At 46.7% G+C, this 24,253-nt stretch overlaps 9 protein-coding genes across 9 annotated transcripts; 6 read left to right on the top strand and 3 right to left on the bottom strand.

Annotated features, from left to right (window-relative positions):
• Nucleotides 1–6: 6 nt before the first annotated feature.
• Nucleotides 7–1,809, top strand: LOC112349747 (pentatricopeptide repeat-containing protein At4g02750-like). Its single transcript, XM_024684701.1, has one exon. It carries the CDS (start codon nt 7–9, stop codon nt 1,807–1,809), a length of 1,803 nt encoding a protein of 600 aa, XP_024540469.1.
• Nucleotides 1,721–5,078, top strand: LOC9636162 (endo-1,4-beta-xylanase A). Its single transcript, XM_024684745.1, has 8 exons — nt 1,721–1,833; nt 1,930–2,023; nt 2,074–2,428; nt 2,477–2,654; nt 2,704–3,032; nt 3,085–3,262; nt 3,310–3,846; nt 3,903–5,078. The coding sequence occupies exons 2-8, from the start codon at nt 1,981–1,983 to the stop codon at nt 5,004–5,006; spliced, it is 2,724 nt and encodes a 907-aa protein (XP_024540513.1). The 5' UTR covers nt 1,721–1,833; nt 1,930–1,980; the 3' UTR covers nt 5,007–5,078.
• A 758-nt stretch (nt 5,079–5,836) lies between these two features.
• LOC9635541 (EG45-like domain containing protein) lies at nt 5,837–6,957 on the top strand. The gene is made up of 2 exons (XM_002979800.2): nt 5,837–6,089; nt 6,881–6,957. Exons 1-2 carry the CDS (start codon nt 5,837–5,839, stop codon nt 6,955–6,957), a joined length of 330 nt encoding a protein of 109 aa, XP_002979846.2.
• A 527-nt stretch (nt 6,958–7,484) lies between these two features.
• Nucleotides 7,485–8,156, bottom strand: LOC9636161 (EG45-like domain containing protein). The gene is made up of 2 exons (XM_002979665.2): nt 7,990–8,156; nt 7,485–7,920 (listed from the first exon to the last, which is right to left on the bottom strand). The coding sequence occupies exons 1-2, from the start codon at nt 8,111–8,113 to the stop codon at nt 7,652–7,654; spliced, it is 393 nt and encodes a 130-aa protein (XP_002979711.1). The 5' UTR covers nt 8,114–8,156; the 3' UTR covers nt 7,485–7,651.
• Nucleotides 8,157–11,407: 3,251 nt separating this feature from the next.
• LOC9635540 (putative EG45-like domain containing protein 1) lies at nt 11,408–11,858 on the top strand. Its single transcript, XM_002979798.2, has 2 exons — nt 11,408–11,516; nt 11,629–11,858. The coding sequence occupies exons 1-2, from the start codon at nt 11,408–11,410 to the stop codon at nt 11,856–11,858; spliced, it is 339 nt and encodes a 112-aa protein (XP_002979844.2).
• A 1,920-nt stretch (nt 11,859–13,778) lies between these two features.
• LOC9636159 (EG45-like domain containing protein) lies at nt 13,779–14,405 on the bottom strand. Its single transcript, XM_002979664.2, has 2 exons — nt 14,251–14,405; nt 13,779–14,181 (listed from the first exon to the last, which is right to left on the bottom strand). The coding sequence occupies exons 1-2, from the start codon at nt 14,372–14,374 to the stop codon at nt 13,913–13,915; spliced, it is 393 nt and encodes a 130-aa protein (XP_002979710.1). The 5' UTR covers nt 14,375–14,405; the 3' UTR covers nt 13,779–13,912.
• Nucleotides 14,406–18,705: 4,300 nt separating this feature from the next.
• LOC9635539 (EG45-like domain containing protein) lies at nt 18,706–19,321 on the top strand. The gene is made up of 2 exons (XM_002979797.1): nt 18,706–18,894; nt 18,955–19,321. The coding sequence occupies exons 1-2, from the start codon at nt 18,771–18,773 to the stop codon at nt 19,221–19,223; spliced, it is 393 nt and encodes a 130-aa protein (XP_002979843.1). The 5' UTR covers nt 18,706–18,770; the 3' UTR covers nt 19,224–19,321.
• Nucleotides 19,322–19,452: 131 nt separating this feature from the next.
• LOC9636158 (3-isopropylmalate dehydrogenase) lies at nt 19,453–21,941 on the bottom strand. The gene is made up of 12 exons (XM_002979663.2): nt 21,692–21,941; nt 21,509–21,638; nt 21,320–21,431; nt 21,186–21,261; nt 21,029–21,117; nt 20,897–20,983; nt 20,728–20,844; nt 20,563–20,670; nt 20,451–20,504; nt 20,252–20,404; nt 19,740–20,190; nt 19,453–19,684 (listed from the first exon to the last, which is right to left on the bottom strand). The coding sequence occupies exons 1-11, from the start codon at nt 21,900–21,902 to the stop codon at nt 20,116–20,118; spliced, it is 1,212 nt and encodes a 403-aa protein (XP_002979709.2). The 5' UTR covers nt 21,903–21,941; the 3' UTR covers nt 19,453–19,684; nt 19,740–20,115.
• Nucleotides 21,942–21,974: 33 nt separating this feature from the next.
• Nucleotides 21,975–23,200, top strand: LOC9635538 (uncharacterized endoplasmic reticulum membrane protein C16E8.02). Its single transcript, XM_024684660.1, has 4 exons — nt 21,975–22,340; nt 22,500–22,562; nt 22,625–22,696; nt 22,752–23,200. The coding sequence occupies exons 1-3, from the start codon at nt 21,984–21,986 to the stop codon at nt 22,694–22,696; spliced, it is 492 nt and encodes a 163-aa protein (XP_024540428.1). The 5' UTR covers nt 21,975–21,983; the 3' UTR covers nt 22,752–23,200.
• The last annotated feature ends 1,053 nt before the right edge of the window (nt 23,201–24,253 follow it).

Here is a 24,253-nt window from a genome sequence, read left to right as displayed (position 1 = left end):
ACATAGATGCTTAGATCGCGCTGCAGCGTCGCCGGGTTGGATCGCCGGCAGCAGCAGCAGCAGGTCCTCAAGGAAGATCTCGCAAGACTGGTGCGATCTTGCGACACTGCTGAGGAGGTGAGGGAAATCCATGCCAAGATCGCGAGCGGCGCCTTTGCCAGGAGCCGATTCCTGGCCAATGTCGTGGTGCAAATGTATGGGCAGTGTGGGAGCGTGGATGATGCGCGGAGGGTGTTTGAGGCCATCCCGGAGCCCAACGTCTTCTCCTGGAACGTGATGCTCCAGAGCTATGTGCTTGCCGGGAGGATCCAGGATGCCCGGGCGATTTTTGAGAGAATGGCTGATCTCAGGGACATTGTGTCGTGGACTACGATGATAAGCGCCTATGCCGACAGTGGCGAGATGGATTCTGTGCGTGATCTCTTCGAGACGATGCCTCAGAGGGATTTGGCTTGCTGGAATGCCGTGCTCACAGCAAATGCCGAGAATGGGGATATGGGTGGAACGAAGCAGTTGTTCCAAAGGATGCCCGAGTGGAACGTCAAGTCGTGGAACATCATGATCTCGAGCTATAGCTCGCATTTGCGGATCGATGAAGCAAGAAAGATCTTCGACAGTATGAGCCAGAGGGACATCGTTTCGTGGACAACGATGGTTCTAGCATATGCCCAGATAGGGGATCACGAGAAATTCCGGGAGATCATCCAATCCATGCCGGAATTCAGCATCGTGTCGTGCAACGCCCTGATAGCCGCTCACGCAGAGGTCGAAGACGTGGCTGGCGCGAAGAAGATCTTCGACGCCATGATCGAGCGCGACTGTTCTTCGTGGAACTCGATGATCTCCGCGTATGCCCAGCTCGGGGATGTGGAAGAGGCCAAGAAGTTCTTGGACGAGATGCCCAAGCACAACTCTCTCTCGTGGGCCGCGCTGTTCCAGGCCTACGCTCACAGCCGGGAACGAATCCAGGAAGCCAAGGTGTTCTTCGACGAGATCCCAGAGGGAAGCGTGGTTATATGGACGTCGATGCTCCAGCTCCTTGCCGAGAGCCGGCGACTGGAAGAAGCCAAGGCGATGTTCGATCGAATGCCTTCGGTGGACGTTGTGGCGAGCACTGCGATGATCTACGCTTACGCAGCCAGCGGCTTCGTGGCGGAATCGAGAGCCCAGTTCGAGCAAATGCCGGTGAGAGACACGGTCGCTTGGAACACGATGCTGTCCGGGTATGCCCACAACGGGTATATGGCTCAAGCCGAGGCATTGTTTGAGCGTCTCCCACAGCCAAGCGCGGTGTCATGGACTTCGATCATTGCCGCAAATGCCCACTCTCGGATCATCGCCAGTGGTAGCAGCAGCAGGAGCTATCCAAGACGAGCTCTCCAGTTCTTCCAGCGGATGCTTCTCCAGGGAGTGGACACGGACGAGCCAACGCTGAGGAACGTCTTGGTGGCGTCCACTCACGTCGGGACGCTGAGCGTAGGACTCGGCTGCTTCAGAGGGATGCTCCATGATCACGGCGTGGATCACTCGCTCTTCCACTACTGCTGCATTGTCAACATCCTGGGACGGGCAGGACAGCTGAGAAACGCGCAGGATCTCGTGGAGGGCATGCCGTTCTCCGCGGACGCTACTGCGTGGGGGATCCTGCTAAGTTGCTGCGCGATTCATGGGGATCTGGAGAGGGCTGCGGTAGCGGCCGAGCGAGTTCTCGAGTTTGACAGGAGAGAGGCTGGAGCGTACGTGTCGCTAGCCAACATTTACTACACTATGCGAGAACAAGAGCAAAGCAGCACAGTGTCGTCATCATAGGGCTTCTTGCGAGTTGCTGGCCGGGTAAGTCTCTCGATTCCGATGCTTGGTTTGCATCTGAAGTTTTGGCTGCATCCTCTTGTGAGTTTCTCTGATGAGTCGATGGTCATGGTTTTGCAGGCTCCAATTGGTGCTCGGCGACGAATCAAGATCCGCCATTGCTGTGGTGGCATGAGGAGTTTTCTAGCTTCCAAGCTGAAGCGGCAGCCAGAAGGTAAGATCCAAGACCATCGTGACTGTTCTTGAAAAAATTGTCTTTTGTAGGTGCTGGAGCTGCAGGAGCTGCGGGAGCTATGAGGGACGAGGACATTATCATCAATGGAAACTTCGACAGTGGATTAGAGGGCTGGAGGGCCTCGTATGGATGCAAAGTTTCGCTCTGTGATCCGAACGCGCTACAAGGGATCCAGCCTCGCGGCGGTGAGTTTGTGGCTGTTGTGTCGGGGAGGACGCAAGGGTGGCAAGGGATTGAGCAGGATATCAGTGAACGGGTTAAGCCAGGCATCAAGTATGAAGTTCTTGCGTTCGTCAGTGTGGCTGGAGTTTCCGAAGCGGATGTTCTTGCTACCGCGAAACTGGAAAAGAAGGATTCTGATACGAAATATATGCAGCTTGGGAGGTAATTGCTCTGATCTTTTCCCTGACAAAGTTTGAGTTTCCATTGCAGAGCAAGAGCTTCAAGAGGCACTTGGACAAGAATACAAGGACCGCTGCTTCTAAACGAAAGTTTTGACAAAGTCTTGGTGTACTTGGAAGGACCGCCTGCTGGAATTGATATTTTAGTCGACAGCGTGAGCATCACCACACAAAGTTCTGGCATAGTGCCTGGGAAACAGGATTACTCGGTGCGCTACTTTTTAGATTTCTTGAGCTCAAACATTGTTTTTTATGCAGGACGTGCCCGACACTTCCCCCAGTGATTCGGTCATAAAGAATGCTTGCTTTTCTCGGGGTTTGCAAGGGTGGTCTGCAAGATCGTGTACACTTACACTGGATGATCCTCATGTCTCCCCCTGCACAGGAGATCACTTTGCAATAGCATCGAATCGAACACAGACATGGCACGGAATCGAGCAAGACGTAACGGGACGCTTGTCTGCGAACATCATGTATGATGTGAGGGCTACTGTTCGCATCCGTGGAGGCCTTTCACGAGCGGAAGTTCTAGCGACTCTGTACATTCAAAAGTCCAACATGCAAGAGCAATACATGACCATTGGAAGGTATGTTTGCAACTTGGTTGGGTTTCGGTGTGCTTATGTTGTCCTTTCCTAGGACAACTGCTTCAGCCGAAAGCTGGTCGAGTTTGCAAGGCTGCTTTACCATCCATAGCATGCCGAAACGAGCTGTGATTTTCCTTGAGGGTCCGGCACCTGGTGTTGATATTCTGGTTGATTCATTCTCTGTGTGTCCAGCAAAGAAACCCGAGCCAAGCCCTCCGCCGTCTTTCCAGGTGATCAGAATACTTAACTGTTTCTTACTGGTGAAAACTTGTTACAGAATCCCATGTTCGGCATCAATATTGTAGAGAACTCGGATCTCCACAAGGGACTGTCGAGCTGGTTTTCAATGGGATCATGCTCCCTTCGTGTTGCAACTGGTGCACCGAAAATTCTTCCACCGTCCGCAAAGCTGTCTCTGGAGTTCCACCCAGAGTTTAGCGGAAACTACATCGTTGCAACAAACAGGAAGTTCGGATGGGAAGGTCCTGCTCAAAAACTCACGGAGAGAATCCAGCTCTTCCTTCCTTACCAAGTCTGTGCCTGGGTGCGCATCGGTGGAAGCAGCCAGTCTCTTGCGAGAGTAAACGTGGCTCTCTCCGTGGACGGGCAATGGATGAGCGGTGGCGAAGTAGATGCAAGCCCGAGCTCCTGGACAGAAGTAGCGGGTTCTTTCCGGCTTGAGAAGAAGCCTTCGGAAGTCATGGTTTACGTTCAGGGTCCTGACGCAGGTGTTGATATCATGGTGGCAAACCTCCGGATTTTTTCAGTGAATCGCAGCGATCAATACGCCGCTCTGAAGAAGCAAGCTGACCAGGTACTAGAAAACTCAACTGGAAGCTTTCAGATCTTATTTCTTTGTTCTCGATACAGGTTAGGAAACGCGACGTGGTGCTTCGAATCAAAAGCGATAAGTCTGGCACTCCTCTACGCCTACAAGTCAAGCAAATATCCTCGAGCTTCGCGCTGGGAGCTTGCATCAACCGCATCAATCTGGAAAACACCAAGTACGTGGACTACTTCCTCAAGACTTTCAACTACACGGTGTTTGAGAACGAGATGAAGTGGGGATGGACAGAGCCCGAGCAGGGAAAGCTCAACTTCAGAGAAGCGGACGAGCTCTGCAAGTTCTGTGCCGATCACAAGCTCCCTGTCCGAGGCCACTGCGTGTTCTGGGAGGTGGAGCACTGCGTCCAAGGCTGGTTGAAGAAACTTAGCAAGGAGAAGCTCCAAGCAGCAGTGGAGAGCCGCATAGAAAAGCTGGTGTCGCGATACCGGGGCAAGTTCCAGCACTACGACGTGAACAACGAGATGCTACACGGGGATTTCTACAAGAGCAGGCTGGGTGACGAGGTCCACGCCAACATGTTCAAGCAAATCCATCGTCTGGATCCCTTGGCCAGGCTCTTCGTCAATGACTACCACGTCGAAGATGGTCGAGAGGCGAACTCCTCGGCTCGGAGATACGTCCAGCAAATCGACAGTTTGATCGCGCAAGGTGCTCCAGTCGGTGGTATCGGCGTCCAAGGCCATGTCGACGTTCCCGTGGGGCCGATTCTTCGCGGCTCGCTGGACGAGCTCGCGATGCTGGGACTTCCAATCTGGCTCACGGAGGTGGACGTGTGTTCGAGCAACGAGCACGTCCGAGCGGACGACTTGGAGGCTGTGCTGCGCGAAGCGTTTGCTCATCCGGCGGTGGAGGGAGTGGTGCTGTGGGGATTCTGGCAGGGGTGCTGTAGATCAGATGGCCACCTTGTGGAGGTGGATGGGACGCTGAACGAGGCTGGGAAGAGGCTGGAAGCTCTGAGAGGAGAGTGGCGGACGGAGCTCTCTGGCTCCACGGACAAGGAAGGGAAGTTTGCGTTTCGCGGGTACTTTGGAAGCTACAAGGCCTTGGTCGAGAAGAGCGGTGGAAAGAAAGTGGAAGTGAGCTTCGATGTGAGCCAAGATACAAACACCATAGAGTTACGCCTGTGATCGCAAATCCTTGGAGTGCAAAGTTGTGAGCAGTTCGATAAATTCAATAAAAAATAAAAGTTTATACAAAAACTCTAATAACTATGCTTAAACACCTTCTGCTTTGCTGTCTATCAGGTAAGCATTTGTTAAATTTTGATTTTGTGCTGATTTTAAAATTGATGAATTTACAGGTTTGCCAATCTACGTGGAAACCGCTTATTTCAAAGCTCTTCCAGCAATAAGATTCTATACGCAAGCAGCATCATGTTCATGAATTATTCTGGCTTCGCAGAGTTTGATATCGTTTTGAACTTTCATTCCTCAACTATAATAAAATCACGTGACGTCACGATAATCTTCACCAAACACTCTCTTAAACACTCGTTCCATACATCCATGGCTAGAAGGTCTCTCCTGGAATACAGTGTACTTTCAATTCAATATGAAGTGTAATAACTATGCTTAAAACTATTAATTACCGCTGATTTGTTTTAATCTAATGGCATTATAGCTACCAAATAGAACACCACACACACACCACGAATTGCAGAATTTGATATCGTTTTGAACTTTCATTCCTCGACTATATATAATCACATGACGATTATCTTCCCCATCAAACACCCGTTCACAATTATTTTCAACATCAAACACTCGTTCGTGATTATCCTGTTCCATACATCCATGGCTTCTACCAAAGCCTTTGCTGCTTTCTTCATTGCCACCACGCTGCTCTTGGCATTTGCGGAGCCAAGCCTAGGAATCGCAAGCAAAGCCACTTTCTACAACCAATACAAGCGTAAGAACTTAAGCTTTCACGAATTCATCATGCACAGTAACACCTAAAAATGTTTTTCTCTGATCCACCAGCATCAGCTTGCTATGGCTATGGTTCTCTTCCATCAGATTATAGCTTTGCAGCAGCGGCTCCATCTATTTACAGCAATGGAGCCGCTTGCGGACGCTACTACTGCGTGAAATGCACGAGCAATGGCTGCAGGAACAGCAATGTTATCCGCGTGAAGATCGTGGATCTTTGCCCGGGCTGCCCAGGTGCCTTTGATCTCTCCCAGCAGGCATTTGCAAGAATTGCAAACCCAGGTGCCGGTGTCATCAACATCGACTACTACCAGTAAGAATGATAAGGAATCTTTTGTTGGTGATGCTATAATCTCTTAACTATTATAGGTGCTAAGCATTTGGGACGTGATGAAAGGTTTAAGCCGAAGTAAGTACGTATTTCAATGTTGAAAAACTAACCACTCGTATGATATGAATAAGCCTTAATGCAAAACAAAGATTTCATGTCGTGTTCAATTGGATAGACTTGATAATATTGTGGCCATCGTTTTCAATTGACTTACTTGATAATCTTACGGCTCGTGTCTCAGAGAACGGTAAAACCCTTTTCTACGTAAACTTGAACACGACTCTAGAATGGAGAAACGAGATAACTGATCTTGAGGATAAGTCGTGTTGGAAATCTCACGTCCATTACTCAGAGTTGTTTTTGGTGGCCCGCTGTGAAACTTCAAAGTAGAATACATGTCTCTCGAGTATAAAGTCCTCGCACACTCGAGTTACTCGTCTCAAGCAGCCCCAGTTCTTCTTCAAACAGTCTCGCTCATGACTTCTAGCAAAGGATTTGCTGCTCTAGTCATTGTCGCCGCGCTTTTCCTGGCAATCGTGGAGCCAAGCGTGGCCCAGGGAATTTCCAGCAGGGCTACATTCGACACACCTCCATAACTGCATAATATCTTTGTATAGAACATCTCATCCGTAATCAAATCTTGATCAACTTCCTGTCTTGCTCCTCATGCAGCGTCGTCTTGCTTTTCCTCTTCCAGCAGATTTCCTGTTCGCACGTCTGATTGACAAAACTGTTTTTCCAGATCCTGGCACATTCTTTGCACTAGTGGACTTCAGCCATGGATTGCCCATCCTTGACGCTCCCGTCGACTCTGGTTAAAGCTCTCCATGGAAGTTGTCCAAGCATCACATATTCACATCTTAGAGCACACATTAATCCTGAAGACATTTACCGATCACACTATGGTTCCCACAGGTATTTGCTAGTGGCGTTCTGTTTTCAGTATTTGGCATCCTTTCATAGGCAGATTTTGTGGTGGTGGACTACCAACAGCTTGGCTCCACACCTTTGAAGGATTCCATAATCCTTGAATGCGGATGGCATAAGCAGGTGAATGGCATCACCATTTGGAAGCTTGGAAAGATGGACATCTCCAATGGACATTCAAAGGCCACACTCTATAATGCCCATGGCCACTATCTGAATGCACAAGATTCTTCACAAGTCGTCACATCCTCAACTACAAGTCCTTCCCATAAACTGTTGAGTTGAACGAAGATTTTTCATTGCCCAAGATGGAAACTTTTCATTGCAACAGCACTGACATTGAAGTTATCAACCACTTCACGTTTGAGGAACACCTTGCAAACATTGACACTCAGCTGAGGCAACTTCTTTCTCTTCCAGAAAGACTTTGCCATGCAAGATCACTACATACCACGCCATTAAAGCTTGGAAAAGATTTCAAAGCTCTCACGATTGTGTATGGGTAAGAAGGCTAGAATCGAGAACGATTCATCAATCCTCTTGATAAATTATTGTGTATGATTGCTGATCATGATATCAGAGATATTTAGCATGCGTTGTAGTTGACACTGATAACTCCAACAGCTGGGTCTGCAATCCGTGCAAATGCCTCTTGGGAGAGATCAAAAGCACCTGGACAGCCCGGGCAAAGATCCACAATCTGCACTCGGATAGTGTTGCCATTCCTGCAGCCATTTCCAGTGCATCTCACGCAGAAAAAGGTCCCACAAGCTGCGCGATTGTTGAAGACTGCCGGAGACGCCGCTGCGAACAGAAAATCTGCTGGGAGAGGATCAAACCCAAAGCAAGAGGACGCTGCACGAGAAGCAACACAAGAAGTTGAAGATTTTCACGAATGAGAGTTTAGAACTGCAAAAAGCTTACGCTGGTATGGAGGTGTGTAGAACGTAGCCCTGCTGGAAATTCCCTGGGCCACACTTGGCTCCACGAGTGCCAGGAGAAGCACGGCGGCAATGACTAGAGCAGCAAATCCTTTGCTAGAAGCCATGATTTGTGTAGCAAGAACGAGAATGTTTGAAGAAGATATGGAGCTGCTTGAGACGAGTGTATTGAAAACTCGGACTTTATACTCAAGAGCTCGCTGGGACGGGAATGCAACGATTGTTCTACTTTGAAGTTTCACAGCGGAGTTCCTGGGCCACCAAAAAGGACTCTGCGTAATTGACGTGGGATTTTCAACACGTTTTTCCTCAAATCAGTTGTCTCGATTCTCCGTTCTAGAGGCGTGTTCAAGTTTACGTATAAAAGAGTTTGCCGCTCTCTGAGTCACGAGCAATACGATTATCATGAAAGTCTATCCAATTCTAAACGATGAAGAGTTTGGGTGCGAAGTTTTCGTATATCTCACTCTAGAAAACTTGGAGTTGTCACGGGCAAGATTATCGAAGTCTATCCATTTGAAAACGACGTGAAAGACTCTTATCTTTGTTTTCATATAATCCTTATGACATCTGTAGAAGTATTCGTTTTGGCCAACTGTTAATTTATGTTGGTTTATGTTAGTTTGTAAAAGTTTAAGCCCCATTTTCCATTAAGTGAAAATTGCATAAATGGAATTTGTCATATTTGCAAAAGCCTAATAACGTCTGGCTTATTATATCCAAGAAGCATGGTTGAAAACCTGGTAGGCATTAAGAATTGCCATTCCCCAAGTTGTTTGGGACTAACAATCTATGTGAACAATGGCAGTAGACATTCCATCACAATCACAAACACTATAGGTGAGCGTGAAAGCATGGAGATCTTCCTTTCCTCTTGAAGTTCTTAAACTTCATAAGGATATTAAAACTTCAAGGGGCATAATTCAATGAGCTTGTAAAGCTCTTCGTATGGGTAAGATGATGATGGCTTCATCTGAATCCCACACAATCATAGAAAGTTATGGACCTTGGCTTTGCTCATCACTAGTGGACTAACATCTACAGACGGGAAGTCCCTGCATGCTCAGGCTGGGTGTGTGGTGTGGCAAGGGAATTGCCATCGTCTTGGAAATTCTGGATGTCTGCTGTGAATCACCCGAAGAGCATTCTGTGCTGAGGGTGACAACTCAGTGCCATGGAGGCCCGGGCCTGGATTAAGAGTCAAGCCCTAAGATGCGGCACAAGGAGACAGCTGGAAGCAAGTCGATCAACAATCCACAGCGATGTCAATATGATAAGGGCAAGTGCAAGTTACATTGAGAAATTTAAAAGGCTTTCTAAAAATTCATAAGAAATATGTGAAAATCAAAACCATTATTTTAGAAGCATTGGTTTAAAACAAGGGAAAATTGCATACTCTCAAATGTTTATGACAGTGTTACATACCACATCCGTATTCGTGGTCATTTCAAAGCTCTCGCAATTATAAGTGGGAAGGGAAGCTAGAATCGATCAGCCAAAAATGAGATCCTTTGATTTACCAATCCTCTTGATAGATCGTTTATTGTGTATGATCATGGAAACACGTGCGAGTGAGATATCAGAAGGATATCAGAGACATTTAGCATCAGTTGTAGATGATGCTGATAACTCCAACATCTGGGTTTGCAATTCGTGCAAATGCCTCTTGGGAGAGATCAAAGGCGCCTGGACAGCACCCACGATCTGCACTCGGATGGTGTTCCCATCCCTGCAGCCGTTTCCAGTGCATCTCAAGCAGAAGAAGCTCTGAGATTGTTGAAGACTGTCGGAGATGCTGCTAACACTATGAGGAGAAGAGGAGATGCCTCTGCTGAGTGGGCAAAATTCTCAAGTCTGTCTGAATCCTGGAAGAGTCCATAAAAGCTTCCAGGGTGACAGGCTTAGAGCAACCTCTAGAACGTGATCAGGTGGTAGAGAGAGCCCTGCCTTCAGTTCCAACACTGTGACGTGAACAACGACAGGGATTTCTACAAGAGCAGGCTGGGTGACGAGGTTCACGCAACATGTTCAAGCTCTGGATCCACCGGTCAGGCTCTTTGTCAATGACTACCACGTTGAAGATGGTCGAGAGGTGAGCTCCTCAGCTCAGAGACACGTCCAGCAAATTGAGAGTTCAATCGCACAAGGTGAAGAGATATGTGGAAGCTATGATGGACAAGGATAGCTTGAATATATTGTCATAGCTAAATATACATGATCAAGATCTAGCGTACATGAGATGGCACCACGCTCATGTCATAGAAAGCATATATACTTAACACTCTCTTAATCTCAATGACATGAATCCCCTCTGCATCCAATCATTCTCTCATATCCATGACAGGACTCTATTTCCCTCTCAAAACCTTACAACTCTGATACCATGAAGAGATATGCAGAAGTTACAATGGACAAAGATAGACATGATCAAGAAACACACCTCTAGCCTACACCTGGATCAGTGAGGTGGCATTACTGCTATTTAAGCTCACGTCATAGAGAGTGTATATACACAACATAAGGTGCTCCAGTCAGTGGTATCTGAGTCCAAGGTCATGTCTACATTCCCGTGGGGGTAATTCTTTGTGGCTTGCTGAACGTGTCTTCGAGCAATGAGCACGTCCGAGCGGACGACTTGGAGGCTGTGCTGCACGAAGCGTTTGCTCATCCAGCGGTGGAGGGAGTGGTGCTGTGGGGATTCTGGCAGGATGGCCACCTTGTGAATGAAGCTGGGAAGAGGCTGTGGCAGACGGAGCTCTCTGGCTTCACAGACAAGGAAGGGAAGTTTCACACTGGAAGCTACAAGGCCTTGGTCGAGAAGAGTGGTGGAAAGAAAGTGGGAGCTTTGTGAGCCAAGATACAAATAAATCTTTGTACAAGTTCGAATCCTGACAATAAAAAAATTCTAATAACTACCTTTAATTACAGCTTATTTATTTTTAATCTAATGGTTCTGCTCGCATTATTGAAGTTTGGTGTTAATGAATTTACAGGTTACACGGAATTTTATGGCTTTCAAATAAGCTCTTCCAGCAATAAGATTCTATACGCATCCAGCATCATGTTCTAGTCTTGAATTATTCTGGCATCGCAGAATTTGATATCGTTTTGAACTTTCATTCCTCAACTATAATATAATCACATGAGGATTATCTTCATCATCAACCACTCGTTCACGATAAGCTTCAACATCAAACAGTCTCTTGAACACTCGTTCTACTTTCAATTCATTATGAAGTATTCAACTTGAGATAGGTTTGCCAAGGGCTTTGAAATAAGATCTTTTCTTGAATTGCAGAATTTAACTTTTACACATCTAATCACATGACGATTATCTTCCCCATCGCACGATTATTTTCAACATCAAACACTCGTTCGTGATTATCCTGTTCCATACATCCATGGCTTCTACCAAAGCCTTTGCTGCTTTCTTCATTGCCACCACGCTGCTCTTGGCGGAGCCAAGCCTAGGAATCGCAAGCAAAGCCACTTTCTACAACCAATACAAGCGTAAGAACTTATAATAAGCTTTCACGAATTCATCATGCACAATAACAACTAAAAATGTTTTTCTCTGATCCACCAGCATCAGCTTGCTATGGCTATGGTTCTCTTCCATCAGATTATAGCTTTGCAGCAGCGGCTCCATCTATTTACAGCAATGGAGCCGCTTGCGGACGCTACTACTGCGTGAAATGCACGAGCAATGGCTGCAGGAACAGCAATGTTATCCGCGTGAAGATCCTGGATCTTTGCCCGGGCTGCCCAGGTGCCTTTGATCTCTCCCAGCAGGCATTTGCAAGAATTGCAAACCCAGATGCCGGTGTCATCAACATCGACTACTACCAGTAAGAATGATAAAAGAAATCTATGTTGGTGATGTTATAATCTCTCTTACTTATCATAGGTGCTAAGCATTTGGGACGTGATGAGAAGCCGAAGTAAGTACGTATTTCAATGTTGAAAAACTAAACACTAGTATGATATGAATAAGCCTTAATACAAAACAAAGATTTCATGTCGTGTTCAATTGGATAATATTGTGGCTCGTGACGAGCCCAGCACTTCATCGTTTTCAATTGAACAGACTTACTTGATAATCTTACGGCTCGTGTCTCAGAGAACGGTAAAACCCTTTTCTACGTAAACTTGAACACGACTCTAGAATGGAGAAACGAGATAACTGATCTTGAGGACATACGAGATAAGTCGTGTTAGAAATCCCATGTCCATTACTCAGAGTTGTTTTTGGTGGCCCGCTGTGAAACTTCAAAGTAGAATACACGTCTCTCGAGTATAAAGTCCTCGCACACTCGAGTTACTCGTCTCAAGCAGCCCCAGTTCTTCTTCAAACAGTCTCGCTCATGACTTCTAGCAAAGGATTTGCTGCTCTAGTCATTGTCGCCGCGCTTTTCCTGGCACTCGTGGAGCCAAGCGTGGCCCAGGGAATTTCCAGCAGGGCTACATTCGACACACCTCCATAACTACATAAGATCTTTATATAGAAACTTTCATCCGCAATCAAATCTTGATCAACTTCTTGTGTTGCTCCTCATGCAGCGTCGTCTTGCTTTCCTCTTCCAGCAGATTTCCTGTTCGTACATCTGATTGACAAAACTGTTTTTCCAGATCCTGGCACATTCTTTGCACTAGTGGACTTCAGCCATGGATTGCCCATCCTTGACGCTCCCGTCGACTCTGGTTAAAGCAGCAACATCATCTCCATGGAAGCTGCCCAAGCATCACATATTCACATCTCAAAGCACACTTTAATCCTGAAGACATTTGCTAATCACACTATGGTTCCCACAGGCATTTGCCAGTGGCGTTCGGTTTTCAGTATTTGGCCTCCCTTCATAGGCAGATTTTGTGGTGGTGGACTACCAACAGCTTGGCTCCACACCTCTGAAGGATTCCATAATCCTTGAATGCGGATGGCATAAGAAGGTGAATGGCATCACCATTTGGAAGCTTGGAAAGATGAGGCAGTTCCTGGGTAGGGCGAGCACGTTCCCGCCCAGAACAGGCGAGCCGGGCGTTAGCCCGGCAAGCGCCTTCTGGAGGGAACGAGCAAGGCCGTGCCCGGGAACGGCTTTAACGGGCTGTGGCGAGACCATTAATGGACACGTGGAATAACATTATTGGAGGATGAGAGGGTTCTCCAGAATTGGCAGCTGGCAACTAGGTTCTGGAGAACCTGGCAGTTGTCAACCACGTTCTCGCAGAGAACGTGACTCAATCCGACAATTGCCAATGGTCGAATCAAGTTAATGGGCGAGCCACAGCCTGTTAAGGACATCTCTAATGGACATTCAAAGGCCACACTCTACAATGCTCATGGCCACTATCTGAATGCACAAGATTCTCCACAAGTCGTCGCATCCTCAACTACAAGTCCTTCCTGTAAACTGTTGAGTTGAACGAAGATCTTTCATTGCACAAGATGGAAAGTTTTCATTGCAACAGCACTGACATTGAAGTTACCTACCACTTCACGTTTGAGGAACACCTTGCAAACATTGATACTCAGCTGAGGCAACTTCTTTCTCTTCCGGAATCACTTCCAGCATTGCCACCTTCATATTTGCAGTGAAGCTCCCGATCTTTTGTGTCAAGGTCTTGGACTTCGGCTGACGTGGAGAATGTTTTGACAGACTCCCAACCTTTGATGGCACAAGGTGGCTTCTTTCAGTGCGACATCTTTCAGTATTTCTTCCCTTGAAGCCTCGAACTCCACGTCCCAGACTTTGCCATGTAAGATCACTACATACCACGCCATTAAAGCTTGGAAAAGATTTCAAAGCTCTCACGATTGTGTATGGGTAAGAAGGCTAGAATCGAGAACGATTCATCAATCCTCTTGATAAATTATTGTGTATGATTACTGATCATGATATCAGAGATATCTAGCATGCGTTGTAGTTGACACTGATAACTCCAACAGCTGGGTCTGCAATACGTGCAAATGCCTCTTGGGAGAGATCAAAAGCACCTGGACAGCCCGGGCAAAGATCCACGATCTGCACTCGGATGGTGTTGCCATTCCTGCAGCCATTTCCAGTGCATCTCACGCAGAAAAAGGTCCCACAAGCTGCGCGATTGTTGAAGACTGCCGGAGACGCCGCTGCGAACAGAAAATCTGCTGGGAGAGGATCAAACCCAAAGCAAGAGGACGCTGCACGAGAAGCAACACAAGAAGTTGAAGATTTTCACGAATGAGAGTTTAGAACTGCAAAGATCTTACGCTGGTATGGAGGTGTGTAGAACGTAGCCCTGCTGGAAATTCCCTGGGCCACACTTGGCTCCACGAGTGCCAGGAGAAGCGCGGCGGCAATGACTAGAGCAGCAAATCCTTTGCTAGAAGCCATGATTTGTGTAGCAAGAACGAGAATGTTTGAAGAAGATATGGAGCTGCTTGAGACGAGTGTATTGAAAACTCGGACTTTATACTCAAGAGCTCGCTGGGACGGGAATGCAACGAGTGTTGTACTTTGAAGTTTCACAGCGGAGTTCCTGGGCCACCAAAAAGGACTCTGGGTAATTGACGTGGGATTTTCAACACGTTTTTCCTCAAATCAGTTGTCTCGTTTCTCCGTTCTAGAGGCGTGTTCAAGTTTACGTAGAAAAGAGTTTGCCGCTTTCTGAGTCACGAGCAATACGATTATCATGAAAGTCTATCCAATTCTAAACGATGAAGAGTTTGGGTGCGAAGTTTTCTTATATCTCACTTTAGAAAACTTGGAGTCGTCACGGGCCATAAGATTATCGAAGTCTATCCAATTGAAAACGACGTGAACGACTCTTATCTTTGTTTTCATATAATCCTTATGACATATGTAGAAATATTCGTTTTGGCCAACTGTTAATTTATGTTGTTTTATGTTAGTTTGCATAAAAGCTCCTGGTTAGAGGTTCCACGTGGCAGATTTTAGAGCAGCCTAATAGCGTCTGGCTAAGAAGCAAGGTTAGACACACTTCTCCATCTGGTTGAAAACCTGGTAGGCATTAAGAATTGCCATTCTCCAAATTGTTTGGACTAACAATCTATGTGAACAATGGCAATAGACATTCCATCACAATCACAAACACTATAGGTGAGCGTGAAAGCATGGAGATCTTCCTTTCCTCTTGAAGTTCTTATTAAAACTTCAAGGGGCATAATTCAATGAGCTTGCAAAGCTCTTTGTAAGTGGTTTTGAATGGGTAAGATGATGATGGCTTCATAGACAGTACCTCAAAGTCACATGCTGTGTGTGTACCAGAAGGAGTTCCCATATGTGACTCCATAGTTGAGCTGTAGAGAAACAATTGGCCTCGCTTGAGAGGACACTGTTGCGTGGCCATCAAATCAGGGAGTTCTTAATTGCTGAATCCCACACAATCACAGAAAGTTATGGACCTTGGCTTTGCTCATCACTAGTGGACTAACATCTACAGACGGGAAGTCCCTGCATGCTCAGGCTGGGTGTGTGGTGTGGCAAGGGAATTGCCATCGTCTTGGAAATTCTGGATAGAGAATCACCCTAAGAGCATTCTTTGCTGAGGGTGACAACTCAGTGTCATGGAGGCCCGGGCCTGGATTAAGAGTCAAGCCCTAAGATGCGGCACAAGGAGACAGCTGGTCAAGCAAGTTGATCAACAATCCACAGCGATGTCAATATGATAAGGGAAAGTGCAAATTACATTGAGAAATTTAAAAGGCTTTCTTGCAAAATTTAAAAGTTCATAAGAAATATATGAAATTCAAAACCATTATTTTAGAAGCATTGGTTTAAAACAAGGGAAATTTGCATACTGTCAAAACCGTCAACCAGACTTTGCCATGCATGTTTATGACAGTGTTACATACCACATCCGTATTTGTGGTCATTTCAAAGCTCTCGCAATAATATATGGGAAGGGAAGCTAGAATCGATCAGCCAAGAATGAGATCCTTTGATTCACCAATCCTCTTGATAAATCCTTTTATTGTGTATGATCATGGAAGCACGTGCGAGTGAGATATCAGAAGGATATCAGAGACATTTAGCATCCGTTGTAGATGAGGCTGATAACTCCAACATCTGGGTTTGCAATTCGTGCAAATGCCTCTTGGGAGAGATCAAAGGCTCCTGGACAGCACGGCCAAACATCCACGATCTGCACCCGGATGATGTTCCCATCCCTGCAGCCGTTTCCAGTGCATCTCAAGCAGAAGAAGGTCCTGCAAGCTCTGAGATTGTTGAAAACTGTCGGAGATGCTGCTAACACTATGAGGAGAAGAGGAGATGCTTCTGCTGAGTGGGCAAAGTTCTCCAAAGTCTGACCGAATCTTGGAAGAGTCCGTAAAAGCTCCCAGGGTGACAGGCTTAGAGCAACCTCTAGAACGTGATCAGGTGGTACAGAGAGCTCTGCTTTCAGTTCTACAACGTGAACAAGGACAGGGATTTCTACAAGAGCAGGCTGGGTGACGAGGTTCACGCCAACATGTTCAAGCTCTGGATCTACCGGTCTGGCTCTTCGTCAATGACTACCACGTTGAAGATGAGCTCCTCAGCTCAGAAACACGTCCAGAAAATTGAGAGTTCGATCATGCAAGGTGAAGAGATATGTGGAAGCTATGATGTAGCTTGAATATATTGTCATAGCTAAATATACATGATCAAGATCCATGTCATAGAAAGCATATACCCTCTTAATCTCAATGACATGAATCCCCTCTACATCCAATCACTCTCTCATATCCACGACAGGACTCTGTTTCCTACTCAAGAACTTACAACTCTGATACCATGACGAGATACGCAGAAGTTACAATGGACAAAGATAGACATGATCAAGAAACACACCTCTAGCCTACACCTGGATCAGTGAGGTGGCACTACTGCTATTTAAGCTCATGTCATAGACAGTGTATATACTCAACACAAGGTGCTCCAGTCAGTGGTATCTGCGTCCAAGGCCATGTCTACATTCCCGTGGGGGTGATTCTTTGCGGCTTGTTGGACGTGTCTTCGAGCAACGAGCACGTCCGAGTGGACGACTTGGAGGCTGTGCTGCGCGAAGCGTTTGCTCATCCAGAAGTGGAGGGAGTGGTGCTGTGGGGATTCTGGCAGGATGGCCATTGTGAATGAAGCTGGGAAGAGGCTGTGGCAGACGGAGCTCTCTGGTTCCACAGACAAGGAAGGGAAGTTTCACACTGGAAGCTACAAGGCCTTGGTCGAGAAGAGTGGTGGAAAGAAAGTGGAAGTGAGCTTCGATGTGAGCCAAGATACATACAAATCTTTGTACAAAGTTAATAACTACATTTAATTACAGCTTATTTATTTTTAATCTAATGGTTCTGCTCGCATTATTGAAGTTTGGTGTTGATGAATTTACAGGTTACATGGAATTTTACGGCTTTCAAAGTTTTAGTCTTGAATTATTCTGGCATCCCAGAATTTGATATCGTTTTGAACTTTCATTCCTCAACTATAATATAATCACATGAGGATTATCTTCATCATCAAGCACTCGTTCACGATAAGCTTCAACATCAACAGTCTCTTGAACACTCGTTCCATAAATCCATGACTAGAGTGTCCCTCCTGGAATACAATGTACTTTCAATTCATTATGAAGTATTCAACGTTTGCCAAGAATTTTAGGGCTTTGAAATAAGCTCTTTCCTTGAATTGCAGAATTTAACTTTCATCACATGACGATTATCTTCCCGTTCACGATTATTTTCAACATCGAACACTACTTCGCGATTATCCACATCCATGGCTTCTACCAAAGCCCCTTTGCTGCTTTCTTCATTGCCACCACGCTGCTCTTGGCATTTGCGGAGCCAAGCCTAGGAATCGCAAGCAAAGCCACTTTCTACAACCAATACAAGCGTAAGAACTTAAGCTTTCACGAATTCATCATGCACAGTGACACCTAAAAATGTTTTTCTCTGATCCACCAACACCAACTTGCTATGGCTATGGTTCTCTTCCATCAGATTATAGCTTTGCAGCAGCGGCTCCATCTATTTACAGCAATGGAGCCGCTTGCGGACACTACTACTGCGTGAAATGCACGAGCAATGGCTGCAGGAACAGCAATGTTATCCGCGTGAAGATCGTGGATCTTTGCCCGGGCTGCCCGGGTGCCTTTGATCTCTCCCAGCAGGCATTTGCAAGAATTGCAAACCCAGATGCCAGTGTCATCAACATCGAAATCTATGTTGGTGATGTTATAATCTCTCTTACTTATCGTAGGTGCTAAGCATTTGGATAAAAAAGGGGGTTTGCAAATAAGTACGTATTTCTCTGGAAAGAAGCGTTGAAAAACTAAACGCTAGAACTTATGAATATGTGTCATATGGATTATAAAAGAGCCTTTCACGTCGTATTCAATTGGATAGACTTCGATAGTCATAGGGCTCGTGGCACCTTGGAGATGTAAGAAACTTCGCCACCCAAACTCTTCATCGTCTAGAATTGGATAGACTTTCTTTCGTATGGCTCGTGACTCAGAGAACGGCAAAACTCTTTTCTACGTAAACTTGAACACGCCTCTAGAACGAGAAAACGGGACAACTGATCTTGAGGAAAACTGAGATGAGCCGTGAGGAAAACTGAGATGAGTCGTGTTGAAAATCCCACGTCAATCACCCAGAGTCGTTTTTGGTGGTCCAGGAACTCCGCTGTGAAACTTCAAAGTAGAACACTCTTTGCATTCCCGTCCCAGCGATCTCTTGAGTATAAAGTCTGAGTTTTCAATACAAGCATTCTCACTCTTGCTACACGAATCATGGCTTCTAGCAAAGGATTTGCTGCTCTAGTCATTGCCTCCGCACTTCTCCTGGCACTCGTGGTGCCAAGCATGGCCCAGGGAATTTCCAGCAGGGCTACGTTCTATACACCTCCATACCAGCGTAAGATCTTTGCAGTTCTAAACTCTCATTCGTGAAAATCTCGATCAACTTCTCGTGCAGCGTCGGCTTGCTTTGGGTTTAATCCTCTCCCAGCAGATTTTCTGTTCGCAGCGGCGTCTCCGGCAGTCTACAACAATGGCGCAGCTTGCGGGACCTTTTTCTGCGTGAGATGCACTGGAAATGGCTGCAGGAATGGCGACACCATCCGAGTGCAGATCGTGGATCTTTGCCCGGGCTGTCCAGGCGCCTTTGATCTCTCCCAAGAGGCATTTGCACGTATTGCAGACCCAGCTGTTGGAGTTATCAGTGTCAACTACAACGCATGCTAGATATGCTCCAAAGCACTATCGCTGCCCTAAAGAAGAACTACAATGATCCATGATCACAATAAAAGGATTTATCAAGAAGATTGACATCTTGTTATTTCTTTCTCGATTCCAGCCTTCTTACCCATACACAATTGTGAGAGCTTTGAAATCTTTACCAGGCTTTAATGGCGTGGTACGTAGCGAGCTTGCATGGCAAAGTCTGGGACGTGGAGTTCAGAGGCTTCAAGAGAAAAAAATGGCACCATTGCGGTCTCTTTGGAAAGAGAATTTTTACTGTAGTCTAGCGCTTCTTGGTCGAGTATAAATACGCAATGCGTACGCACGCGTTTCTCGACAAGTTCCATGTCGCATTTGCATTTCCTCCATGATGGCTTCTACTGCCAAAGCCTTCGCTGCTCTTGCCATTGCCACCGTAGTGTTCATGGCAGTCCTCGAGCCAAGCCTGGGAATTCTTAGCGCAGCTATGCACCACAAACAGAAAGAGTGTAAGAAGATAACTGGAACTTTTCACTATACCAGTAGGATGATGACCTCTCTCTTTCGTCTCGCAATAGGCCTGCTACGAGAACGGCGATCTTCCATCAGATTTTATGTTTGCAGCGGCATCGCCAGGGATCTATAACATTAAAGCCGCATGTGGACACTTCTACTCCACCAAATGTATTGGTAATGGCTGCTGTCCAGGAGCTTTTGATACCCAGAAGGCATTCGGAAGAATCGCAGGAGTCATCGATATCGACTACTCCGCGTGAGCACTTCGATATTCTTTTCGCTGTCTTGTTTGTGGATCATCCATAACAAAAATAAGTACGAAGTTTGAGTTTTATCATACCTGCCTGAGAATCAAAACCTGAATCATAGCTACCAGTCTCTCAAAATTTGGAACTCTTGGCTATAGCCCGGCGGCTACAGGCGCTTGCAGTGCCCGCATAACTTCCTCCCCCATTTGCTTGCATCCGACGAGTGTCTGTGTACGCAGGAGAAGGAAAAGATGATAAGGAGTTTTGCTTGATCAACGAAGGACGTACCTTTCCCTCGGACACGATGTCCCCCGTTCGGAACCCCCTGTCCAGTGTTGCTAAGACTGCTGCTTCAATGCGTTCCGCGGCCTTTTTCTCGCCCAGGCCGTACTTGAGAAGCATGGCAACGCTGAGAATTTGCGCTAAAGGATTGGCCTTGTTCTGCGAGAAAGTAAATTGGAAATTCTAGCAAAATGAGAGAAAGTACCTGGCCAGCAATATCTGGAGCTGATCCATGAACTGGCTCAAAGAGACCCGGCCCCTGCAACAAACTTAATTCTGTCTTAACATAAGGAAGTCTTAAATTTTTGGAAACAAACCGATTGGCCAATGCTGGCTGATGGAAGCATGCCTATACTACCCGTTAGCATAGACGCTTCATCAGAAAGAATGTCACCAAATATGTTGTTTGTCACAATCGTATCGAACTGCAAATGAAAACAATTAAGATCATAGGACTTGAAAACTAGAACTTTGAGCATTACCTGCTTCGGGTTTCTAATAAGCTGCATTGCAGCATTGTCGACGTACATGTGAGAGAGCTCCACATCGGGATACTCCTTCGCGATCTCTATGACACGCTCTCGCCAAAATTGTGACGCCTACACCAAATGCACCAGTGAGCTACGCATGGCAAATAACATGAAAGTTTACCTCCAGCACGTTAGCCTTGTCGACCGAGCAGAGCTTCCCAGTTCTCTTACGGGCAGTCTCAAAACCAACGCGAGCTATGCGATCAATCTATAAAAAACAAGCTCATCAGAAGAACAAAACTCACAGACGAACCTCGGTTGCCGAATACACTTCCGTATTAAAGCCAGTTCTATCGCCATTTTTGTTGGTGCCGAATCCTTTAGGCTCACCAAAATAGATCCCTGGCCGCGATCCAAAGTAGAAGGTAAGTGCAACAAAGAATATAAAGGAAAGAAAGAAAGAGCTCTACCGCCAGTTAGTTCTCGAACAACCATGACATCCACTCCCTCCGCTACTTCGCGTTTTAAAGTGGAGCTTTCGACCAACTTGACACAAAAGTTGCAAAGAATCGTGAGAGAAGAATCCCATCAACAGCGATTTTACCTGTGAGAACACAGTAGCTGGCCGAAGATTGGCAAAAACTCCGAGACCAGCACGGAGTCCCAGAAGTCCACGCTCGGGCCTCAAATGTGGCTCGTTGTTATCCCATTTATACCTGCAAATCTCCCAAGAGATAGCAAAACGTTATGGCTGGAAAGGATGAAAGAGGAGAGAAAATTTTCTCATTCTTACCCGCCTATAGCCGCAAGGAGCACTGCATCCGAATCCTTGCACGCCACAAGAGTTTCTTCCGGGAGCGGTGTTCCAGCAGCGTCGATCGCAGCGCCTCCAACGAGCTTCGTGGTAAAATGGAAGCTGATACCTGGAACCACAATGCTGGCGCCCACATTTCCTCAAGAAAAGCCACAGCATTACCTTCCTGTGACCCGATGGATCGCATCACATCCAGCGCTACGCTCATAATCTCCGGCCCGATCCCATCGCCCGGAAGAACAGTAATCTTGTAGCTCCTGGACGCGCTCGCTGTGGCGATGCATCGCACAGCCGGCGCGCAGCTCCGCTGCCTCGGCGCCGGAGTGGCGGCGTTGAAGATCGAGCGCGGAGAAGCGAGAGAATGCATGGCCATAGCTAGAACCCTAATTCTGCCACGTGTACGGCCAGATAGCGTTTGGGTATAAATCTCTGCAAGAGCCCTAAAACTCTAGCGATGGCGAGAGGGATCCTCGATCTGGAGAAGCATTTCGCCTTCTATGGCGCCTATCACAGCAACAGGATCAATGTCGGCATCCACGTCGTGTTTGTGTGGCCGATCCTCTTCACGGCGCTCCTTCTAATGGCGCTGGCGTCGCCGAAGCCGCTGATGCCCTTGCCGCTGCCCGCCAGGACGCTGCCGCTCCAGGATTTTATGGTGATCAACTACAGCTTCCTGTTTGCTGGATTCTACGCGCTCTTCTACACGGCGCTAGATAAGCGCGCTGGATCGCTGGCGGCCGCGATGTGCCTGGCGTGTTGGATTGGGGCCAATGCGGCAGCTCAAAAAATGGGATTTTCTCTTGGATGGAAGGTAAGTTCTTCTTCTTTGCTTCTTTCGATCGATTTCCTGGTCTCTATGTTTTTTTTCTTCTCTGGTTGATCCATTGTTTCTTTGAGATTGGATTTAAATTTTTTTTCTTCTCGCTGGGACTTCGATCATCCAACTTTTTTTCGGTTTTGCTTTGGCCAGGTTGCTGCTGGTGGCCAGATTTTTTGCTGGACTGCGCAGTTCATCGGCCATGGAGTGTTTGAGGTGAGCTATTTTGCGTCCATAGCGATGGTTGGTTTTCTAACGATCTTTGCGAAACAATCCAGCGTCGAGCGCCGGCTCTTTTGGATAATCTCGTCCAAGCGCTGCTCATGGCACCATTCTTCGTCTTGCTCTAGGTGAGAGGAGCTTATTTCCTACAGACTTTGCTCACGCATGGCAGGTTTTTTTCAGGTGCTTCATGATGTGTTTGGATACGAGCCTTACCCGGGGTTTTACAAGAATGTTCGGAACAAAGTTGGCGCAGAGATTGCGAAATTCAGGTCAGGGAAATCAAAGAAGGTGTGATCACGTAAGCAAACAAAGGTTCTATCTGCATTGTACAGTCCTGCTTATATAACATTGATGGGATTTGGAAAAACTAGTTTCTGGCCGATGCAAACGGAGAACTTAAGAGCACTGTAAGTCAAGCAATTGACGAAGAAAAATGCTCCTCGGCTTTGCTCTATCATCAAGGAGTTCACACAGGGCTGCTCTCTGATCAAGTGGCTTGGTTTTGACCTTGAGAAGAGATTTGAAGTGTCCAAACTCACCTCGAGCAGCGCTGGACGCAAACTTCTATTTCAAACCGACTTCTCGAGTGTCAAACTCTCGAGTTTCTATAAGAAAATTGCGTTGCTGTGATGATAAGATCCAATGACTATAATCAAACTACCCAATGAGACAATGGTCTCAAAGCTGATGCGAAAACATCCAAATTTTTACGAAAGGAAGTTATCACTAGGGACACTTCACAAGTTCGTGCCAAATTTTCCACAAGATCCTGGACAGCGCATGCAACTGTTTAACCAAGGAGCGTCCCCACAATTTGAAAAACTCGTTTGCAAACAAATCTGATGATCTCGACCAAACAGTTACGTGATCCTCTTCTTTTCTATGATCTTTTCTATGTAGGTCCACAGATGTAAAAGATTGGCACGGGGAAGCTGCATTGCTCACAGCGAGAAAGAAAGAACGGGAGAAAGAGGAAAAGGTCGCCTATCCAAACCCATATTAAATATCAAATCCTCCAAAGTTCTCGTTTCCAAGTTTGCGAAGTTGACGCACGCCAAGAACAAAAACCCCTAGAATCCAAACCCTGTACTCGTGTCCATGGCAGCCACAACATGACACACCGCCAGCCAGCTCTTCGTTCGCATGGCCTGATTCATTGCTCCCTTTTGCCACAACACCAAACAAGAAATACCAAAACCCACAATGACAAAAGTAAAATGCCCAAAGGTGGCATTTTGTGGAGCTGAGGTGCCTCTAAAATAACTCCCTGGGCATACATGGAATGAAAGAGACGGGCGAGGAAACCTTTAAAGGTTGACAGAACAGAAGGGCAAAACCCGTGAATATGCCACCGCATATGCCTTTTCCCCCAGCTCACGAAACAAAGACTCGCTGGTCATGTGAATTTGCGAAGGGGACAGAGGTCGGTGGATGGTCACCATTACCACCTCCACCACCTTTTCCAGACCATGCAATCAATGCTCTTGGCTATGGCTGCACGAAAACTCCATAAAAATGCCCACTCGCGGCAAATCCCTCAACCGCAACGTCCATTGATGGATCGATTAATCCGTCGCCAACGTAATGGTCTTTCGGTCAATTCCGGGATGTAGATGCATTGTCGTCGTCGATCGTAGCGAGGAGCGAGGAGATAGATTTGGAATCAACCACAAGCAACGCGC

The sequence above is a fragment of the Selaginella moellendorffii genome, unplaced genomic scaffold, assembly GCF_000143415.4.
Source record: "Selaginella moellendorffii unplaced genomic scaffold, v1.0 SELMOscaffold_42, whole genome shotgun sequence".
NCBI lineage: Eukaryota > Viridiplantae > Streptophyta > Lycopodiopsida > Selaginellales > Selaginellaceae > Selaginella > Selaginella moellendorffii.
This window is presented reverse-complemented; position numbering and strand designations above follow the sequence as displayed.

Excerpts from the sequence above, each read along its gene's own strand:
- LOC112349747 (XM_024684701.1), top strand. The coding sequence starts at position 7 with ATGCTTAGATCGCGCTGCAGCGTCGCCGGGTTGGATCGCCGGCAGCAG.
- LOC9636162 (XM_024684745.1), top strand. The coding sequence starts at position 1,981 with ATGAGGAGTTTTCTAGCTTCCAAGCTGAAGCGGCAGCCAGAAG. Across the intron at positions 2,024-2,073 it reads GCTGAAGCGGCAGCCAGAAG|GTGCTGGAGCTGCAGGAGCT; the intron begins GTAAGATCCAAG and ends TGTCTTTTGTAG. Across the intron at positions 3,263-3,309 it reads GCCCTCCGCCGTCTTTCCAG|AATCCCATGTTCGGCATCAA; the intron begins GTGATCAGAATA and ends AACTTGTTACAG.
- LOC9635541 (XM_002979800.2), top strand. The coding sequence starts at position 5,837 with ATGTTTTTCTCTGATCCACCAGCATCAGCTTGCTATGGCTATGGTTCT. Across the intron at positions 6,090-6,880 it reads TGCAAGAATTGCAAACCCAG|ATCCTGGCACATTCTTTGCA; the intron begins GTGCCGGTGTCA and ends CTGTTTTTCCAG.
- LOC9636161 (XM_002979665.2), bottom strand. The coding sequence starts at position 8,113 with ATGGCTTCTAGCAAAGGATTTGCTGCTCTAGTCATTGCCGCCGTGCTT. Across the intron at positions 7,921-7,989 it reads CTACACACCTCCATACCAGC|CGTCCTCTTGCTTTGGGTTT; the intron begins GTAAGCTTTTTG and ends CTTCTCGTGCAG.
- LOC9635540 (XM_002979798.2), top strand. The coding sequence starts at position 11,408 with ATGGCTTCTACCAAAGCCTTTGCTGCTTTCTTCATTGCCACCACGCTG. Across the intron at positions 11,517-11,628 it reads TTTCTACAACCAATACAAGC|ATTATAGCTTTGCAGCAGCG; the intron begins GTAAGAACTTAT and ends CTCTTCCATCAG.
- LOC9636159 (XM_002979664.2), bottom strand. The coding sequence starts at position 14,374 with ATGGCTTCTAGCAAAGGATTTGCTGCTCTAGTCATTGCCGCCGCGCTT. Across the intron at positions 14,182-14,250 it reads CTACACACCTCCATACCAGC|CGTCCTCTTGCTTTGGGTTT; the intron begins GTAAGATCTTTG and ends CTTCTCGTGCAG.
- LOC9635539 (XM_002979797.1), top strand. The coding sequence starts at position 18,771 with ATGGCTTCTAGCAAAGGATTTGCTGCTCTAGTCATTGCCTCCGCACTT. Across the intron at positions 18,895-18,954 it reads CTATACACCTCCATACCAGC|CGTCGGCTTGCTTTGGGTTT; the intron begins GTAAGATCTTTG and ends CTTCTCGTGCAG.
- LOC9636158 (XM_002979663.2), bottom strand. The coding sequence starts at position 21,902 with ATGGCCATGCATTCTCTCGCTTCTCCGCGCTCGATCTTCAACGCCGCC. Across the intron at positions 21,639-21,691 it reads ATCCATCGGGTCACAGGAAG|GTATCAGCTTCCATTTTACC; the intron begins GTAATGCTGTGG and ends TTGTGGTTCCAG. Across the intron at positions 20,671-20,727 it reads TTATTAGAAACCCGAAGCAG|TTCGATACGATTGTGACAAA; the intron begins GTAATGCTCAAA and ends TTTCATTTGCAG.
- LOC9635538 (XM_024684660.1), top strand. The coding sequence starts at position 21,984 with ATGGCGAGAGGGATCCTCGATCTGGAGAAGCATTTCGCCTTCTATGGC. Across the intron at positions 22,341-22,499 it reads GATTTTCTCTTGGATGGAAG|GTTGCTGCTGGTGGCCAGAT; the intron begins GTAAGTTCTTCT and ends TGCTTTGGCCAG. Across the intron at positions 22,563-22,624 it reads TCGGCCATGGAGTGTTTGAG|CGTCGAGCGCCGGCTCTTTT; the intron begins GTGAGCTATTTT and ends GAAACAATCCAG.